A 19898-nucleotide genomic window follows, 5' to 3' on the forward strand; every position below is an offset into this window, starting at 1 on the left:
ACCACTTGCAAAATAATCTAATGCTGCTCAAAAGAACGTGTGAAGGCACTGTGAAAATAGGCTATATGAAGAGGCAGCACTAATGGGATAAGCTGGCATTCATATCAGGGCACGCAGTGGGCTCAACATGGAATTTTTAAACTATCTCACTTAGGAAAGAAGAATGAGAAGAACACCAGGTGATCAAATTAAATTTTTACTTTATAGAAGTTTACAATCAAGCACAGATTCTTTACGCATACTATGCACACTGATCACAGACCCTTGCTTTAATTAGCAGAGGGGAACAGAAATCTGAGTATACAGTAACTACAATCAACAATGATCTAAAAATGAAGTACATTCAACCATTTCTGATCATAATAATTGTCAGTGATCCTTGTCTGATAGGCACGGCATGATTAAGTGCTTGAAGTGTGGGGATCATGAAAGAAACCACATGGGTAGTCTTTCCTAGTTGCTGACTGAAGAAAAAAGTGGAAGGTGCCTCTACCTTCCAGAAGTTAGAGAAGCAAGAATGTTTAAGCTAATAGGTTTGACAGTTTAGAGGCAAATTTACTTGAAGGATGGATTCCAGCTGTCTACAACGTCTTGTTTTTGCACACACACACGATAATATTGTTGGTGCTTTATGCTAGCTGGGTAATCAGAGTGTTTTCCCAAACCAGATGAACCGTAGGTCATTCTGTAGTGGAAAACAATATGAAGGTTCATGGGTTGCTGTCAACTAGCCTTCAGTTTTACATGCTCAGTTTTAGGAATTTGAGATCTGCCCTTTGCAAGTACTTCGCACCTAACTACAGAGTTTTACATAACCAGCATGTCTGAAACCAAGACAAAAATCCTATTGGTACATAAAGGCAGTTAAGCAAACCTTTTCTTGTCCCACTAAAACTACTTTGGCATAACTGGGTGGTTCTAACCCATACTGACTTGCTGAAGTTGAGTGGGAAGCTACTCCTACAAAAGCTATTTATTTGTACGCTAGTTAAAACATGGACAGAAGACCTCAATTTTACTTTTCTGGCTATCTGAATGAAAGCTCTTTTTAAAAATGGCATCTGACACTGGATGCCTGTGCTGTTTGGTGCTGTTCTGAGCAGTACTATACATGTAGGTACAGGAGTGATTTCTTTTCATATCACCAGTACTCATAGAACAGGTGTAGATTTAAATTAGCTCTGGATGCTACACATACTAATACATTTTCAAAAATTATATCCTGATATGGAAGGGGATTAGGAACAATACCAAACACAATAGTTCTTTCTAAACCAGAGAAACGACGGAAGCTGTCAAGAATCGTGTACCTCTCTAGTCCTCCGTCCATTTTTCCTAGGAATATTTTTAACTTCCTCTCCTTCATTTTTAATGTCAGTATTTCACGGTATTCTTCTACTTTGTCATCTCTGTAGCACAGAATAGCGATATCTTCCTCAGAGTAACCTCTCTTAAGGTACGTGCAGCAACACTTTGCCACAGACTCTGCTATTCCATCTTTGTCCTTTTCCTCTACTATTTCACAAAAGCCAGGCACAGCGGAAGCACATGAGGCTGTACGTAACAACTTCTGTAAATGTTTTTGTGGAATATTTATAGCAGGGTCCTCTACAATCTTCTCCATTTTGTTTTTTAGATAGCAAAAGATGCTGTTAGCATTACGAACCACTTTGGTTAGTGACTCAACGGGATCATGCCATGTTGGTTCTGGAAGACCAGTTGAGAAGCTGTGACTTGTCTGCAAGTAGTCCAAGAAAATCCAGAGAAAGCCAGGCTCGGGGAGGTGTGGTGATGAAGTCAGGTCCAAGGCCTTTTGATACCAGTCACCGTCCCCATCTTGGAAATTCTGTGCTTCATCAATTATTATGTGCTTCACATCATTAAAGGTTTTCCTCAAAAAGGCCACTCTCGTCACAGCTTGGCAAATATTTTTCTGTCTACAGAAGAAATACAAGCAGATTAAAAACAATGTCTTTGTGTTGTAAACTACTAGTTACTTGACCAGAAGGAAGTGAATGCCAATGATATTTAAATCATATTTATTACTACATGCTCAGGACGTCAAGAAAAAACAAAAATCAAGCCTTACTCAAAATGCATCCCAAATACACACTTCAAACACTATACCCACCATACCAAATATGCTAATCAGTACCCAGCTATTTTAAAAATGAAGGTCAAATAATAACATGTTGAAATGAATAACTGGAGGAAGGACTTACATCACAAAATCTCTCAGAGGCTGGTTCTCACATATGTAAAGAACCTCCTGTTGTCCGCACTGAAACATACTTCTTATTTTCTCTATGATGTTCAGTGCCACGATAGTTTTTCCTGTTCCTGGTAGACCGTAAACAAACAGCTTCTTAGTTTTGTGGAGGTTTTCTGACAACAGCTGGTATTGTTTCATGGTCAGGACGTTCAAAACCTCAGAACCAACACGATCACTTAAAAAGGATTTGAAAGTCAACAAAGCTATCGTGAGAGAACGCAAGAGGTCTTTCAAGTTTATTCTATTGATTAGGCTGTAGTTTTGGGGATACATTTCTTGAATGTTCACATCCCCTTCTTCATGGTTAAATACGGGAGGCAAAATCAATAGCTTTGGTATTATACACAGCTTGTGAATATAGCCCCCAGTGTTGACTAATTTCTCCTTCAGCTTCCTGGCTGTGCATTTCGAGTATTCAAACAAATCCTTAGAGATCTGATGCTTACAGACCGTGTAGAGGATAGGTGGCCAATCCGTGGCTAGTACAAGAATGTCACAGATTATGTCTCGGTTTTCTGGCAAACCAACATCAACAGCCCAGCTTCTGGAAGATATCACAATTCCCTCAGATATCTGCCTCAATTGTTCTTCCATTAAAATCTGCAACTCTGGATGCTCTTGAAAAAGGTCTTCAGTGAGTTTTTCTGGAGTATATATTATGCTGCGGGATTTTACTATCAATACAGAGCAAAAGAAATAGTCGGTGTTAGTTTAAAATATGCAAATCCAGCCCTCCGAAATGATGCTGTGGGAATTAATAGCGGTGAAAGGTTACAAATTCAGACCCTCGCTGCTCGAAAGCCCTTTTCTGCTTCTTCAAAATTTTCCTCACCCACTCCACATATTTCTAGTTTCTTTTGAAAAGACTGCATCCTTGGGGAACTTAATCCTTTTTCCTAGCCAGGTATCAGTCCCTTTGCTAGAAACACTAGCACATGGCCAGCTTATGCCAACCTTTCTCAGTATATTGGCCTAGCAGACAGAGAACTGAAGATTAACAAAGAAATCTGTAAAATAGCCTCTGGACACCTGGCTGATCTTGCAATACCACAGAAACACTGGATTGTAACTGGGAGGAAACACTCCACTCTGTTCCCAGCCCCAGTCACCTTTCCTATTTTAGGCTGATTCCACATAAACTTTTCCTCCCATCTTTCCCGTTTTCACTGGATTGTGAAAAAACATTGGCATGGCTGTGTACAGTCCCCAGAGAAGTTCAGCTAGCTGAGCTCTGTCATGTATACACAGCAATGTCCTGCAGAACACCAGTACTTGAGGAAGGGCTCACCAGACATTTGAATGCAACACTGCTGTCAGAGCTACAAAATATTTCCAGCTTTTTCACCTGTTTAAAGAATGTTTTCAAACTCATCTTTGACCTCGACCACAGCCTTGAGATTCATCATGTAAACCTATCAGACAGTGAAAGCAATGTGTACACCTACCTGGAAACAGTTTTTTACAGAGATCATCAACATTGTCAAGGCCCTGGTGCGAATAAACTGGCTTGGCAAGGGGTGGCCCCTCTGACAGACTCAGTGCTAATGTAAAGGTCTGAGACAACCCTGAAAGATCTGGAAAAGAGAAATAAAAATGTGATATAGTGTGAGCTTTTGCTGCCCATTACTGTAAGGGGCACAAGCAGTCGTCATGCTGATTTCAAAACTTTCACTCTTCTTAAAAAAGAAAAAAAAAAAGCGATGAACAAACAGAAACTTTGGAACTCATGTGGGCAGCAGCTGATTGGCAACAGAATGGGCCCTGGCCATCGATCACGGAGCTGCTCTTGGTTTTCTTATCTCATTAGTTGCCCCTGTGACCTCTAACCCCATTAATGATACCCCTTTCAGTGCCCAAGAACTGGCCAATGAACAATTTCTCCATCCACAGCTCTCTCCCTACTGGACTGGCAGCAGCATCAGAGAATGACACAAAAAGTAAAGAAAAGTAAAGAAAAGAAGAAAAAGTAAACATTCAGCCCTAAAGCAAAAACTGAACTCTGGCCGTTATGTACAATAACACAGGTACTGGGGTCTAACCTCCAAAGCAGTCCTTGTCACCTTGAGGCATAGAGACCTCCTGCTGCAAAGGCAGTCGATAGCATTGGTATTAGCAAGCTGCTGGTCACCACGCCTAGTCACTGCAGCCTGAAACCAGCATTACAAAAGGTAACAGAAAGGCAGGTATTTACCAAGGACATGAAGTCAAAATTGACCATGAGTGGTCAAAATTTTTAGTTTGGTTAGGCCCACAAAGAACACTGAATAGCAAGTAAGATTACCTAAGGAAAACAACAAGATCGTACAATCATTGAACAGCCCAGGTTAGAAGGGACCTAGAAAGATCACCAGGCTCAACTTTAAGAAAATAAAAGGGAATATGGAGAACAGAAGGGGATTGTCTTGGGTCTTTTGGACCTGGATCAGCAGAGATCATCCATTTGGCCCATTCTTCTGCGTTCAGCTTCTTGATAGTGGTACCTTCCACTTGCCACGACTCTGGGTCTTTTGCAAACACGGCACAAGTAAACGGCTCGATCTTCACAGCGCAGACATGGCCACGGTGCTTTCCAGCCTCATCATATACTTCGAAGATTTTGTGTTTGCACATTATGCTGTGTTTATATCCTCTATTACAAAAATGGAAGACCTTTAATTTGTACTCTATGTGTTTGATTAGGTGGCTTAATTTTTCAACGTTCTCATCATCACACATGAATCCCTGTACTCTCCTGTCGTCATCTACACCGATCCATAAATATCCGCCACGTGCATTTGCAAATCCAGAGATATACTGAGGCAATATTTCGTTAACACGCTTCAAGAAGTTGTCAGTAGAATAGTGCTTAAATTCCACATCTGCTGACTCCGTGAAATTCAGCGTCTCTCTGTATTGCAGTTGGTCCCTATTAAATAACTCTGCAACAGTGTCATTTACAATATCCATGTCTTCTTCCACATCACTTGCCTTACTTTTCTTGGCAGGTGTTTCTGGGCTAAGCTCTCTTCTGGCTTCATCTTGCTTTTCTTCAAGGAACAAAGTAGCTTCAGTAAGGGTCATGTGGGAAAGAAAAGCACCACATTTTGAATACAACCCACTGCTCAGGGTACAGATACGTGGCTTTCTTTCTAGGGATGCTTTTTCACTGCTCCATGTTTTAACAAAAATCAAAAGGTAATTATCTTGCTGTTTGAAGTCCAGGTATTTTGCCAAGTCTGCAGTCAAAAGAAGAGATCGAAAAGTTTCATGCAAATCTAGTCCGATCTCATCTCTCTGTAAGCTGTAGTCTTCATTTTCAATCTCTGCTTTTACCACACCTCCTCCAGAGTTTAGCAAGGCACACACTGCCGAGGCAAGGGTGTATTTTTGATCTTGTTTTGAGTTTTTTGGCATCTTTTTTCTTGCTTTTTCACCAAAACATATTTTTCCTACGTTCAAAACTACTTCAGGATACTTTGTTGCTGAATCAACCCAGACCCACTGCCTTGGTTGATGGTCCTCAAGAGCCATTCTGGACCTGAAACAGTTGTACAAAAATTGCTTACCATTTATGTGAAAACATCAATCTTCCAAAGAGTTCCAAAAAAAATTAGCTAAACAGAGGCTATCCTTTAAACAATAAACACACAATTACAGGGATAAGAGATGCAGAATAAATTGTAGTAATTTGTTCCAGCCCCAAATGTACTTGAAGCTTTGCTTTTGGGGAGTCCTTGTGTTTTCCCTATGCCACCTCCTGATAGAGCCAGAGCAGCAGCATCCCTCAGTAACCCAGAGCTGCTAGTCTCTCTCACACACACTGGTGCTCCCTTTAGTGCTTACTGCACAGCAACAAGGAGTCTCTTCCACTTCCAAAATAGAACGCTTGCCGAAAATCCAAAAGCCTCTCCGTGGAAATTTGGCCCCAGTGTCCACTTGTTTATATTTTTGTCCCTGAGAATGAGGGCTTGTAGGTACCTTGCTGGTGTCAGTCCCTCTGAACGCAGAAACAGCCTCAAATATTTTTTCTACAGCTGGACTCATCACTGTCTTCAAATTCCCAGACTGCACAGCTCCTCCTCCTCCCGTCTGTCACCTCTTGCCCAGCTAGCCCGTGAGCACAGGCCAGGAGAGACAGCTGGGTCAGAGCTGTGTTTCACTGAAAAGCCCAAACTCAAAGCTGTTGCAGGTAAGATAAACCTGGAGACAGCAAGGCTGCCTCTGCCAGCTTACTGATGGGGGAAGAGGAAGCAACTTGCTGTATGGTTGCCAGTCAGGGGGCTACAAAGTGAGATTCAGCTGTGCCACAGCAGCCTTGGGGTTTAATCCATCTTTTCAGCTTTTCTGCATTGAAATTAACTGCAAACATTAGAGGGACCAGAATGCCCAGGCAAAGGGACTCTGATGAAGACTATTCCTAACACTGGGAGGGCTACCAGAGACCCTCTGTTCCCACCGGCCATGAACACATTTAATAAACCACCTGTGATAGGGATGCTGTGCAGAGCAGCTGCTTGAAGCCTCGGAGGGGACTGTTCTTCTCATACTCATCAAGTTTCCCTCCAGCTTCCTGCAGCGGGACAACCTGGCTGATCGTGGATCTGGTGGGATCTCAGACTACCAGCAGTTTAACAGAGGAAAGGACTCACCACACCTCATTTTCGTAGTTCTGGGCTAAATCAACAAATCTCAAATATCAATTTTAAATCCATAAATAAGTTCCGCATGGCGTAAGCAGACGACAAAGCATACAGGATATCTCATCTCTTTTCTCCTTCTCAATCTGCCCACTCCATTGAAACCTCAGAGAAGTTACACTTACTTTTTTGCTGGGTGCGGTTCTTCTCTGCGGTTTTGGTTTCTTTTCCTTTGTGTTACCTGTGATCAAGCATGCACAGCGTCCACAGACTTCGGTGGAACTTTCTAGTTCTACCCAAAGTTCCTAAGCCGGTTTTGGTAGGGGCATAGTCCTCCAGAGCTAGTTCCCGCCTTCCCGCCCTCTGCCACTCTTCCAATCAGAGCAAAGGAAAAAGGAAAAAAAAAACAAACAAAAAAAAAAAAAAAAAAAAAAAAAAAAAAAAAAAAAAACGAAACAAAAAAAAAATTAGAAGAAATTTTACATATGGCATTGTTTGCTCAGCCTGAAAGCCTGACCTTTCATCAAACCTCAGAGCTGCAAAATCAGATAGCCATAGTTCTGGAAGCTGGGAAGCAGGATAGCAAGCTAGAAAGCCTCATGCAGAAAATATGATCTGCTTATCTACAGTCACAGTATTTGCAGTAGGAGATTCAATTATTTTACCTTTTTGTACTGATAGAGTACACTAAAGCTAATAATTTTATACTGAAATCATGCCCATATACGATTTTCAGCAGAAGCTAAAAATTGGTATAGGTTAATTTGTTTTCAGAACTTGTCTTTGTGAAAGAGGGGCAACTTTGGAGCATCCTCAGTGATACCTCCCTCCTCGGGTTGAAATGTCAGCAAAGACACTGAGATTGGGGCTATAGTGAGAAGACTGAAATCAAGGAAGGTAACAGCCTTGGTTCCAAAGCCTTGAGAAGGCTCATGCAGCAGTGGATGCGTTTGCCCTGATTTGCTCAGCAAAGCTGTGGATTTTTTGAGACAGGAAGAGAGGAGACGGAGTAATGTGAAAAAAAGAGCAAGTTAGTGCAAGGCTGTGCAGAAACTTACATCCAGGACAGAAAGGAAAATAGAAACAGTCTGACTGTGAGCAGACATACAGCTTCATTTACAGATTAAAAACGCTTTTTACCTTTTGCTTCCACAGAGGGTAAAAGAGATGCTGTATCCGGGATGATAACAAACACAGCAATAATACTTTCTGTTGCACAAAAGCTGACGCTGCCGTGCCGTGAAACGAAAATGAAAGTCGTTGTGCTAAAATCTCTGCTAGCTTTCAGGAACGGGAGCCTGCCTGTCTCGGAAGAGTTTCTGAGAGCCATAAAATGGCCACTTTTAGAAGGAAAATTTGGGAGCAATGTATCAGCTGCCCTCCATTGCTCTGCCACTCCTCTTCTCCCTTCTCTATTTATCCCCCTCCCCACTGCCATGGGGAAATGAGGGGGAGGCAGGCGCTAACAGAATGGGCTGCATTCTGGTGCCCCAGGCTCCTGTTCATTCATTGCAAAGTGTGGATTTTCCCGGTTAATTTATTTTAATGGAGTCTGCCGCCAGTTCCTGGTGACTTCCTTACCTTCCTTGCAGGCGTATTTTTCTATGTGGGCAGAGCGTCAGAATGAAACCAACAGATGTGTGGGCAGGCTAAAAAATAAAATAATAATAATAATAAATAAATAAATACACATTTTTAACTCCTGAATTTCTCTTTGTGCCTCCTTTCTACATCACAGAACTATACTTACCCCTCTGGCCAGATCCTCTTCTTGATCCAGCGCAGAAAAGCCCAGAGCAAGGCTAGAACCCTCCTCTCAGTGTGAAACACTAAGGTGCAGGCTGCTCGGCAGGAATTTCTGGCAAATTGGTGCTCGCCAGAGGGACAGACAGACTGACTGGCTGCCGGCCTGACTGACTGCCCGCCTGCCCGAGCGCCTTACAGCAAATGCCATCCACCCCGCTGGCCTTAACCACGCAAGCAACTGCTTTGGCTCCTCTAGTAATCCACAGTAGGACTATTCTTTTCAAAGCACCTTTTGTTCAATTGGTGGAATATTTTTATTTATTGTACCACTCATGGTTGTTTTGTTTTTTCTTTTCCCTAAATGTTTTTCCCAGCGATCCCCAAGCCCATCATTCCCCCTTCTGCTGGAGCAGTTGCAGCCCTTAGAAGGGAGCCTTCAGGGCTGGAAAGGATGAGGGGCATATGTCACTATATGGCTGAGGAGGCAGGAGGGAGAGGTTGGAAATGAGGAAAATTTGCGAAATTTCTTCTCAGAAAGAACAGTCAGGCATTGGGACCCAGGGAGGTGGTGGTGTCACCATCCCTCGGGGTGTTTAAGGGAAGGTTGGACGTAGTGCTTAGGGTGGTGGTGCTTAGTGGGTGACATTGGCAGTAGGGTGATGGTTGGACCAGATGATCTTGAAGGACTTTTCCAACCTAAATAATTATATGAAGGCGAACGGCTCCCAGCAGCGCCCGCCGCCAGCTATGGCCGCACCGCCCCCCTCCGCCATCACCTCAGGCCTCTCGAGGCGGGAAACGCTGCCTCCGCCCCGAGCTCCCCGAGCTCGCTTTCTATTGGCGGCCTCCCCTGTCCGTCGGTAGAATCCCGCGTCTCTATTGGCTGCTGGCCGCCGCGGGGGGCGGGACGAGGCGGGGAGCTCCGCCTGGGCGCGGCCGTGCCTGGGTGAGCGGGGCCGGGAGGGGAGCGGGGCCGGGAGGGGAGCGGGGCCGGGAGGGCGGGCGGAGGGGTCGGGAGCGGGGCCGCTGCGGGGTCCGGAGGCGATGGCGGGGCCGGGAGGGGCGGTGGAAGCACGGGACGAGGTCGTGAGGGGAAGGGAACGGCGCCCGGCTGGCATCGAGGGGCTCCTCCTCGCCGCTGTGCCCGCTGCTGGCTCCCCTCGGCCTCCTGGGGTCCCAGCCCCCCTCAGCTCCCCCTCAGCCCCCCCTCAGCTCCCCCTCAGCCCCCCTCAGCTTCCTTCCTCCCTCCCCTCATTGCTAAGGGTGCTGCAGCTCCGTGTTATCCCTTCCTAGGGTTTTGAGGGGAGAAAAAACGCTCTGTGGCCGTGGATGAGTATAAAACAAACCAGGGCCTGCTGTGTGTGTGCTGGCAGGTCAGGGTTTGGGTTAATGCCCGCTCTGTTAACTTGTGGGGCGGAGGTGAACAGAAATGTAAAGGTGTGTTGGGGAGAAAGGGCTTCTGCTGGGCCAGCTAACGCTTTGGGAAGGAGAAACGGTGCTAACGAGGTGGCACAGGCTGTGTGTGTGGAGAGGAGCACAGAGCCGTGCTGGTGGCACTAAGCACCACCGTGGAGCTGGGTGCAGGAGGCAGAGGTACCAAGCAGGGGCTGGGTTTGTTGGTCGTGGAACAGCCGCTGCTGTCTCACCTCCTGGGGACGTCGGTAATTTGTCTGAAATTCTGCCCTGTAGAAAGCTGTGTGTTCCTGAAAATAAATCCAGATGTTCTGTGTGTGTTGCTGTTTCTTTGTTCTCTCCAGGAAAAAAAAAAAAAAAATCCCCACACCTGGAACTGGAACTTCGCTGTTCTAGTTCCTGACCTGGAAGTGAGCTCCTTGCTGAATGGAAATAGGTTTGCCCGAAGCAATGATGAGTGAAGTATTCTCTGAACTGGTATTGCCAAGACTTTGCGTCTTTGCTCTGACCAGGGCATGATCACGTAATCTTCTCTCTGAGCTTGTTTAGGCAAAGCTCATCTGGAGCAAACAATTTTGCTGCTGCCTGAGATGTTTTGATGCACCGTAAAAAAAAAAACAGTGGAAAAATATTACGATTTGTTAGCAGTGGTGTTTAGCAGTACAAAGACAATGTTGATTTGAAAAGTGAGCAGTGCAAATACTTGTTCGGATTCATGCATCCTACTGCAACACCAGATTTAGCACAGAGCTTGCAGTGAGAGGGGTTTCTTGCTGTTTCTACCATGTGTGCCATGGCTTACGAACCTCCAGATACTCTGTGTCTGTGTTTTCTCCATATTGGGGAAAAAAAGGCATGAGGCATTCCCTGGAACTCTTCACTGGAGATGGGTTTTGTTGCATGTGATGCACATGGATTTTCTGAGAGAAGGATCCTGGGAACACTTCTTCTTACACCCTCAGAAGGGCCTGGGCAGGGATCCCACAGCCGAGTGCAGCTCAGCACAATTTGTGGCTGTTTCACAATGATTCATCTAGTGTATGCAAGATGTTTCTTTTCCTTAAGCTGTGCTACAGACACCAATCTTTAGTTCTACATTGGAAATAGAATAATGCAACTCAGCTTTCAAGGTTTTTAAAACTAAATGCTGTGAAGCAGAGCAGATTCTCCAGCTGTAAGAAGTGGTGTATATCTCTACTCGGAAAGCCCAGGAACAGTTTTGCCACAGCAAACATGCAGATAGTGTAATGAGTTAAACTGAATTGCGATCTTCTTGCCTTGATGGACCATTCAGATATCTTTAGTCTATGCTTTACTTTCAAATGACTCCTTTGATTATAGAGCGGATTGGGTTGGAAAGGACTTTAAAGGTCATCTAACTGCAGCCCCCTGCCATAGGCAGGGATGCCACCCTCTAGTTCAGGCTGGCCAAGGCCTCCTTGATGTCATGAGACCTGCTAAAAGGTTCCTGAAAAGGTCACCGGGAACAGAAACACCCAGACTGCATGGGCAGACACAGGGAATTTTAGATTCTGCTGTTTTTTGAAATACAGCAACTTTACACCGACATCTGACTCAATAGTTAGAAGTTAGTGAGGGCTGGGTTAACCCAAACCCGTGGGACTGCGTGGGGATGAAGTCCAGGAAGAAAGACGGGCTAACTGAGCAAGTGCAGATATGGAGCTACTCTAATGCAATTTTTTATTCTCTTCCAGGTTTTGGTGACAACTTTGCATACATTTCTCACTGCCTGTGGAGAAGGAAGCATCTGTGGGGGTATGTACCCAGGAGTAGAGTTACAGTGAGAAGCCAAGTGCTTTCTGTTGAGGAAGTGGGGAAGCCAACTCAGTTGCTAATGCACCCGTTTTGAAGTGTCTAGGTGAGAAGTGAATGTGGCTAGATGGTCTTAAAAAGATTTGCCAAGTCAAGTTCTGACAATGATGTATTGGGCAACTCCAGGGCTACTGTTACGTTGCTGTAATTGTATTAAGCAATAGTACAATGGATTGAGGATGCTTCGTTCATGACCACAGAACTCACAATTAATATGTAAACCCAAAGGTTGGTTTAATAAAGCTGGTGGTCCTTTACAAATCTTTTTCTCGCCGATCTTTAGACCATCATTGCGTTGATAATGCAGTTAAAAAGCAGATAGAAGGGAATGATTTTGTAACCTGAATCAGCTTCAGAGCTTTGTTGTACAGCAACAAACCTGATAAACTGATACTTAATCGACTACTGAAGACAGCCCAGTTAGAAGAAGCAGTCAAATTCAAGCTGGTATTCTGCAGCCATCTGCAGGAGCACTAAAAATCTGCCAGGTAACTGCTGAGCCTGGCACCATCGTGGGTTTAATGCCTGCTAGTCAGAAAGGCATTAAAGAGCAATTTAACATTCAAAAGAGTAATTACAGCAGTTCAGAACTGTGAGGCTCAGACGTGGGTGGTTCTGCGCAGGTCTTGGAGCTGCTGTGGAGTTGGCCAGATCTCAGTTTGGCAGGGATGGCGTTGTGCAGCATGGTATGGGGGAGATGGAGGAGAAGGCTGCCAAGAGCTGACAGGAGGACATCCAGGGGCCATCTAGAGAGGGGAACAGGTATTAGTCCTGGGAGAAGGAGGGACAGAGGCCCTGGAGAAGTGTCTGTGCTGTTCAGTTAGTGAATCCTCCTGGATCACAGGGGAGAATGGCGCAGAACTTTGCCAGGAGTTCTGCTGCGCTGGCGGGTCAGGCTGCACCAGCCAGTATTCTGTGCCAGGTCTCTGCTCAGCTTCTCACTGAGCAACAGACAGGTAAATCGGAAAGGACAGGAAGGATCAAAGCAAAATAAACCTGTCCTGAAACTGAATTGTCAGTTTTATTTAAATGTATGTGTCAGTTTTATTTAAATGTATTTAAATGAGCACTGGTGTCAGTGGGACAGCCAGGCCACGTCTGATCAGGCAGGGTAAGGCTGTGCAGCAGCAATGCAGCCTCTTGGTACGGGCTGTTCACAGATCTCTGTGTATGAAGCAAAACTGAGGTAGTGGGTGATGTGAATTAATACCCAGCTGTATTAAAAGGGGTATGAAATGGCAGGAAATCTTGCACCTTGACATGGTTTCTTTTTCCAAAGAGATGTGTATGCTATTGCTGGTCTTCTAAGAGAAGAGGGGTGTCTGTGGATCCTGTAACTGCTGGAGAAAGGTGGCAGTTTTTTGGCAGTTTTTATTATTGACCCACAGTGGCAAAGGTGGAAGGGTCTGAAAGTTGTAAAGAGATGATATGACAAGCATAGGGGACCCACATAATTTGTCACAGTACGTGTTTTCCAGAGCATCTTTGGGTGGATGAAAATTACTGTGTATTTTAAGGCTCTTCAATAACCTTGCTATCTTGCTTACAGGTGAGGGAGGATATTATAGATTTGTATCTTCTGAGCACAGCTAAGATGGGGTCAATTAGATCACTGGTTCAGTGGATGAAATGTTAGAGCGTATCTCTTAATCTGGGAAGACCATGTACTCTGCAGCAAGCTTCAGCTTCATGTTCTGTGAGCACAGAGACCAATGTCTGGAGTAGCTAACTGCTGCTCCCTAAAGCCAAGTCTGGAAAAAAGCAGCCTTCCATCTTACAAAATTGTGTGTCAAGCCAGAACCAGCCATAACATCACATGCATTGGCTTTTTTCTTCTGTTCAATGAAAGATGCTTCACTGCGATATGAATGTGCTACGTGGTTGAGACTGGAACAATCGTGATGTAATCCTTAATTCAAACATAGACATTAAAGGTTCCCAGCCTGCAAAATGCTAATCTTTATCCATGGTCATCATCTGCAAAGGTGGAAGCAGCTTTAGTCTGTGTTATGTAAATAGAACCACTAGCAAGCTTTTCCCAGTATCAGAAAAGAAATACAGTTGGATTCTCAGTGAAGAAAGAATCTTGCTTTATAAAAGCAGACACCAACAGATTCAAAGACACATCTAACAGTTCATCAGTTGGCACAGTGCTGCTTTAATCAGGTTTGTCATTTTTCTCCCTTTGGAGAACACACACCCTCCCTCCTGCGTCCCTGTTTGTACATACCAACCCCTGTTCCTTTAAAGAGTCAGAAGTCTTAATTTAGCACTGTTGGTAGGAATTAAGGGTGTGATGTTCTCATTAATTCAAAGGTGAGCAGCCTGAAAACGCAGGGTGACTCCTAAGAATAGCGCGATCAGCAGAGAGGTCTGAGCCTGGCTCTTGGACGAGCCTAGTGCCAGGGCCTGCCCCAGGCATCGCGAGTGCCCGGGGGGCAGCTGAGGGAGGACAAGCACACCCAGACAGTTCTTCCTACCTAATTTGCTAGCTTATGCCCTCAAGCAGGACTTTCACCAGCAATGTTCTCTGATCTGCGTTCATATTATCTAAATCAGCGCTTCCTCTCCTTCAGTTGGTGCACGAAGGCATTTCTGTGCCAGCTGACAGGCAGAGGCTGTCCAACCCCTCCGAAACTCTGCTGCAGGAACCTTACTGAAGGTTCTGAGGGCAGCAAAGCTCCGTGCAGCCAAGTTCAGGGGAGCTTCAGAGCTGATGAGCTGTAGGGGTTCCCCTGCACTGCCTGGGGGGAGGAGGAAGAAGAGAATGGACAGGGTAAAGGTGTTTTTAGCTTGCTTTTATAGCTCCCCACTGCTCTTGTCTGTTAGTAGCAGGCAATAAATATTAATCTCCCTACACTGAGCATGTTTTGCCCACGACAGTAACTGATGAGTGGTCCCAGTCCCAAAGAGCGATCCCCTTTTCCTATTTTCTCCCCCTCTTTGAGGAGGAGGAGGCGTGAGAGAGCAGCGCAGCGGGGTTCATCCACCGCCTTCCTTCCCAGCCAGTCCCCAGCGATGTTTCAGGCAGCATGGGGCAGTGCGTTCAGCTCTCGGGCGAGTACAGTTTGACCAGGTGCTGCAGCTCCGTGGCGTAGCCAGTGACGGGGCAGCGCTGGTGAGCCTTCACGTAGCCGTACACGCAGCGGTAGCAGAAGACGAAGCCCGACGTGGACAGGGCGGTGGCGTTGACTCGGACTTTGCGGCACAGCGGGCACAACGTCTTCAGCTTGGGTAAAAGGACCGAGCCCTCCCCGTGGTCGAGATGCAGGGGGGGCGGCGGAGTGGGCAGCGCCGTCAGGGATTTGATGGTTTCCTGGTTTTCCGAGGAGTACCACCAGTCCAGGAACTGGAGGAAGAACACGCACACGGCCAGCCCGCTGGACAGGGAGAAGGCGATGCCACCCAGCGCTCGCCTCACCGCTGACTGCACTCGTGTTGTGATGCTGGAGCAGGGACAGAAGATAGGGAGAAATCATTATTAGTAAGGCACATCGCTGCCTGCAAGCCATGGCAAAAAGGCTCGGCGAGTAGCAGGGTACCGCTTTCTACGGCTTCTTAACGCTAAGCTGTGACACCAGCAGATCCCTTGTTTGTAATGGAAACATCTATGATGTCTCCGATTCTCTGTGTGATAAGAAAGCTTCACGTCTTGTTCCAACTAAACGAGGAGAGTTTGGATGGAGGGGACCCGGACCAGAGATCATTTCACCCCTGGATCATCCCTGTGCAGAACACTGGCTGTGGTAATGGCTGTGTTGCTGCTCAGAAACATCTAGTACCCAGGTTCAGCCCTCTTAGCAACATGTTGCAGCCAGCTTCCCTTAGGTAAGGACTGAACAGCTGGGGTGCCAAGAGAAAAAAACAAGGCACTTTTATTACCACAGAATGCTGTGATGCTAATCTCTGCTACCTGTTTGCTTGTTTACACTAATCGTGTTCCCTTTTGGAGCGCAAGCAAGCTTCTCCCTGAAGAGTTTCTGCAGAACAAGACGCTTCCACCTGCAGAACCTCCTCTAACTCGACACCCCGTGCCGTACCTGTGTGCCTGCCCTGCGGTGGGCACGGGCACCTTCCTCTCCAGGCTCTGGATGTCCTCCGCAGTCAGCCTGACCAGGCGGACGCCGGCTAGCCGCAGCAGGGGCGAGTGGTGCTGCGCCTTCCCGAGGATGTAGCACAGCTGCTGGACCAGGAACCAGCCCTCCCAGCTCATGAGGACAAAGGGGTAGGCGGCTAGGAAGGCTCTGTAGAAACGCTTCCAGGAGGACGACGGGGGGTGGATGGAGTACTCGTCCTCCTCCCGGAGGCTGGCCACCAGCCTCTCCAGCTTCCCCTTCAGGTAAGGGACGAGGACGAGCAGCAGGAGGGACCGCCAGTGCTGCTTCTTGGGCAGCCCGGCGGCGGCCGGGGCTGGCCGTTGGCGGCCTCGCAGCGGTACCCGCTTCAAGCTGTAGAAGTTTTCGGAGAAGGAGGCGCTGCAGGTGGCCAGGTAGTGCTGCTGGAGCAGCAGGTCCAGGACGGCGTACGCCTCGTCGAACCAGCGCCACAGCCAGCCCAACCGCCCGGGGTTGGACTCAGCCAGCACCTGCAGCAAGAACACGGGGAAGGGACAGAGCTGGAGGCAGTGCGTGGAGTTACGGGCACTACAGATAAATCATTGCTGTGGTTCGGGGCTGGGTGCCTCCAGGCTGTAAGGCTGCCTCATGAGAGGGGCAAAAAAGGTGAATTTTGGTGAAGGAAGGCTCAGCAGGGTGTCACACAGGGAGGCTCCAGCCTCAATATCTGTACAAAGTGATCACTCACCTTGCCTTCAGCACCCAGCACCTCTCCCTCCGCATTTGGTTTGGGGCTGGGTGCCTCAAAACTATGAGTTTGCCTCACAAGTGGGGCAAAAAAAGTGAGTTTTGGTGAAGGAAGGCTCGGCAGGGAGGCATGTAGGGAGGCTCCAACCTCAATATATTTACAAGGCAATCACCCTCACTGCCCTCAGCACCCCTCAGCACCCAGCACCTCTCCCTCCACCTTTGGTTCTGGGCTGGGTGCCTCCAATTTGTGAAGCTGCCCCGCGATTGGGGCAAAAAAAGTGAATTTTGGTGAAGGAAGGCTCAGCAGGGTGTCACACAGGGCAGCACCCAGCCTCAATACCCACACAAAGCGACCTCCCTCAGCCCCCCTCAGCACCCCCCCACCCCCCACCCCCTCAGGCAGCACCCATGGGTGCCGGGGGCACCCAGCGCAGCCCCGGGGAGGGTCCCCCCGTGCTGGGGGCGGCCTCACCTTGGCCAGGTGGCGCAGGGCAGGCCTCAGGGCGGCCGTCAGGCTCTCCTGGGCCACCGCCTCGAAGACGCTGGGCCGCTGCCCCCCGCCGCCATCGGCCGGGGGCGCCGTGAGGTGCGCGCCCAGCTCCGCCATGGCGGCCGCCCCGCCGCCGGCAGGAGGCGCTCTAGCCCCGCGCGCGCGGCTCCTCTCTATGGTCCTCTCTATGGTTTTTGGGGGAGGGAGGGGGAGGGGGAGGGAGGGGCTGCTTCTCGCGAGGCCGCCCCGCAGCTTCCGCATCCGCCCCGAGGCCACGCCCCGCACCCGCCCCCCCCCCCGCAGAGTGAGCGGAGCGGTGAGTGGGGGGCACTGGGGAGACTGGGGGGGACTGGGAGGTACTGGGAGGGGATGGGGGATTGGGAGGGGTGCAGGGAGGGGCTGGGGGCGCTGGGTAGGGGGACTGGGGGATACTGGGAGATACTGGGAGGGGCTGAGGGGACTGGGAGGGGATACTGGGAGATACTGGGAGGGGGTATAGGGAAGGGCCGGGGGCACTGGAAGGTACTGGGAAGGGACACTGGGGGATACTGGGAGAATGGAGGGGGTACTGGAAGGAACTGGGAGGGGGTATAGAGAGGGGCTGGGGGCACTGGGTAGGGGTACTGGGAGGTACTGGGAAGGGATACTGGGAAGGGACACTGGGGGAGTACTGGGAGGGGATATAGGGAGGGGTCGGGGGTACTGGGTAGGGGTACAGGGGGGTACTGGGAGGGGCTGATGGGACTGGGAGGTACTGGGAGGCTTACTGGGAAGGGATGTTGGGGGATACTGGGGGGGATGAGAGGGTACAGGGAGGAACTGGGAGGGGGTACTGGGAGGGGCTGAGGGTACTGGGAAGGGGTACTGGGGGGGGATGGAGGGGTTACTGGGAGGGGTTATAGGGATGGGCTGGGGACACTGGATGGGGTACTGGGGGATACTGGGAGGTGCCAAGGGGACTGGGAGGTACTGGAAGGCTTACTGGGAAGGGGCATTGGGGGATACTGGGGTGTACTGGGAAGGGACACAGGCAGGGGTTGCAGATGCTGGTGGGGGTATTAGGGAGAACTGGGGGGATACTGAGAGGGGTTGGGGTGAGGAGTTGGGGGGTACTTGTGAGATACTGGGAGGGGGTGGGGTACGGGGGGATACTGGGAGGGGATACAGGGATAGGGTGGGGGCAAAATACCAGCAGGGGTTACTGGGAGTGGGTGGTGGCTCTGGGGAGGGACTGGGAGGGGATACTGGAATAGGGTGGGGCGACCACTGGTGGGGCACTGGGAGGGGGGTACTGGGATAGGGGGGCCATTGAGGGGGGGATTGGGAGCAGGTGGGGGCACTGGGAGGGTACTGGGCACAGACGGGGGATGTGCCTGCAACTGGGAGGAACTGGGAGAGCTGTGGGAGGTGCTGGGGAGGTGAGGGGGGCGCTGAGCGGCTTCAGGACCCCTCCTGCCTGCAGGCGGGGGCAGCAGCCAGATGCTGGGGGTTTAAAGGTCAGCGCCGGGACCAGCAGGGCTCCTTCCTTGTAGCTGAACACGATCGGCGTGGGGCATTCGGTGCTGTGCTCCTTTTTTCCCTGGGTTTCTCTGTCACCTGCTCCTCTGGTCGCTGTGAAACAAATTTGGGGTGACCCAGGTGGGTGGCTCAGTGCCCCCAGGGCCTCCCCTGGGCGGTTTGCTCAGCTGGCATGGCAGGAAGGGAGGAAAAAACCGAGCAGAAAAGGAGAAGGGAGATAAAAACCCAGTCCTGGTGCCTGGGCAAAAAGTAGAAAAAGGAGGGGAAAATAGGAAAAAAGCCCTGTTTGGACGTGGTGGGGGTCGCGGGCGCTCAGGCAGCTTGTGGCGTGGGGAGCAGCACGCTGCACACCCCCTGCTTGTTTTTCAGGCAGCGCCTGAGAATTGTTTGAGTCATGTTTGTTAGGAGCTGGCAGCCAGAAGAAATGCTGGCTCGCCGCACGCGTTTGGGTGCGATGCGCCCGGCGTTTGTTTTCCTGGAGCTGCCGGGGCCGATCGCGGAGCTCTGGTAAGCGCCCGCTGGCCCAGCGGTGGTTTTTTGGTCCATAAACGTGCGGGGCAGCCCCGAAATCACAGGCTCGTGTGCCTGAGGAGGTGGGATGGGAGGTCTTGGCAGAGGGATTTCAATTTCAAGCTCGAGATGAAAAGTGAAGACTTCGCTTCGCAACGAAACTGCCGGCTGTTCGGCAGGGTTTAGGAAGACCAAAAGTAGGAAATGAAATTAAGGAGCCTCGGGGGAGGCGTTGCAGAAGGGTTAATGGCTCTGCCCAGCGAGGTGCAGCCTGGAGCTGTATCGTTAGGGGGAGTTGGCAGGTCTCTTTGTCTCAAACTTCCACTTCTGGCTTCCAACGGGCAGTGCTTTTTTTGGAAAACAAAACTGTGTACCTGGGGGAAAGACAGGCACAGCGCGTGTGAGATCTGCTGAGTACCAGCAGTTAAAAACGTCCTTTTCCGTCCTCAGATGGAGCATTTAATAGTCCCTCACAGCCTTTCCCAGCTTGTTGCGTTGTTTTTTCACTGACATTGTCCGTGTGAGCCCTCCACGTCCCTGGGTTTGCCGAATAACACCAGCAGCAGGTGCAGGATGAAGGCTGTGTGTGTGCACGTGGGGCGTTTGTTCCTTCCCATACATCGTTTGCTCACCGATCCGTTGTTCCTCCGAGTTTCTGGGTTGCAAACTGGCTGTTCCATCTCTGCTGTTTGACT

The 19898-nt window shown here is 49.0% G+C and overlaps 3 protein-coding genes and 1 non-coding gene across 8 annotated transcripts in view; 2 read left to right on the forward strand and 2 right to left on the reverse strand.

The window, feature by feature from the left end:
- Positions 1–183: 183 nt before the first annotated feature.
- Positions 184–8473, reverse strand: LOC137842240 (schlafen family member 13-like). Of its 2 annotated transcripts, XM_068656024.1 has the most exons (6): positions 8029–8472; positions 7074–7259; positions 4690–5789; positions 3718–3846; positions 2223–2946; positions 184–1937 (listed from the first exon to the last, which is right to left on the reverse strand). In XM_068656024.1, exons 3-6 carry the CDS (start codon positions 5780–5782, stop codon positions 1142–1144), a joined length of 2742 nt encoding a protein of 913 aa, XP_068512125.1. In that variant the 5' UTR covers positions 5783–5789; positions 7074–7259; positions 8029–8472; the 3' UTR covers positions 184–1141. The 2 variants fall into 2 exon arrangements, with proteins under 2 accessions (XP_068512125.1, XP_068512127.1); XM_068656026.1 differs by lacking the exon at positions 7074–7259 and having other exon boundaries at positions 8029–8473.
- A 2019-nt stretch (positions 8474–10492) lies between these two features.
- Positions 10493–10590, forward strand: LOC137842430 (Z30 small nucleolar RNA). The gene has a single exon (XR_011089059.1). It is a non-coding gene; the product is annotated as a Z30 small nucleolar RNA (small nucleolar RNA).
- A 1176-nt stretch (positions 10591–11766) lies between these two features.
- Positions 11767–19898, forward strand: part of AP2B1 (adaptor related protein complex 2 subunit beta 1) — a 77004-nt gene continuing 68872 nt past the window's right edge. Inside the window, exon 1 of one of the 4 annotated variants that reach the window (XM_068656023.1) lies at positions 11767–11823. The gene's annotated coding sequence lies outside the window, so the exon portion shown is untranslated. Of the gene's footprint in view, positions 11824–17403; positions 17492–18648; positions 18672–19898 lie in introns of those variants that run through there. The other 3 variants (XM_068656020.1, XM_068656021.1, XM_068656022.1) reach the window with 3 other exon arrangements.
- PEX12 (peroxisomal biogenesis factor 12) lies at positions 13954–17307 on the reverse strand. Its single transcript, XM_068656029.1, has 3 exons — positions 17158–17307; positions 15921–16465; positions 13954–15326 (listed from the first exon to the last, which is right to left on the reverse strand). Exons 1-3 carry the CDS (start codon positions 17290–17292, stop codon positions 14927–14929), a joined length of 1080 nt encoding a protein of 359 aa, XP_068512130.1. The 5' UTR covers positions 17293–17307; the 3' UTR covers positions 13954–14926.

Source organism: Anas acuta, chromosome 19, assembly GCF_963932015.1.
Source record: "Anas acuta chromosome 19, bAnaAcu1.1, whole genome shotgun sequence".
NCBI classification, from domain to species: domain Eukaryota; kingdom Metazoa; phylum Chordata; class Aves; order Anseriformes; family Anatidae; genus Anas; species Anas acuta.

What these genes read in the sequence shown, in the direction of transcription:
- LOC137842240 (XM_068656026.1), bottom strand. Translation starts at nt 5,782, where the DNA reads ATGGCTCTTGAGGACCATCAACCAAGGCAGTGGGTCTGGGTTGATTCA. An exon ending in CTGTAAAAAACTGTTTCCAG is followed by an intron (nt 2,947 to 3,717) that starts GTAGGTGTACAC and finishes CTGTATTGATAG; the next exon opens with TAAAATCCCGCAGCATAATA. An exon ending in CCTCTGAGAGATTTTGTGAT is followed by an intron (nt 1,938 to 2,222) that starts GTAAGTCCTTCC and finishes TTTCTTCTGTAG; the next exon opens with ACAGAAAAATATTTGCCAAG.
- PEX12 (XM_068656029.1), bottom strand. Translation starts at nt 17,292, where the DNA reads ATGGCGGAGCTGGGCGCGCACCTCACGGCGCCCCCGGCCGATGGCGGC. An exon ending in CCCTGCGCCACCTGGCCAAG is followed by an intron (nt 16,466 to 17,157) that starts GTGAGGCCGCCC and finishes TTCTTGCTGCAG; the next exon opens with GTGCTGGCTGAGTCCAACCC. An exon ending in ACCGCAGGGCAGGCACACAG is followed by an intron (nt 15,327 to 15,920) that starts GTACGGCACGGG and finishes TCCCTGCTCCAG; the next exon opens with CATCACAACACGAGTGCAGT.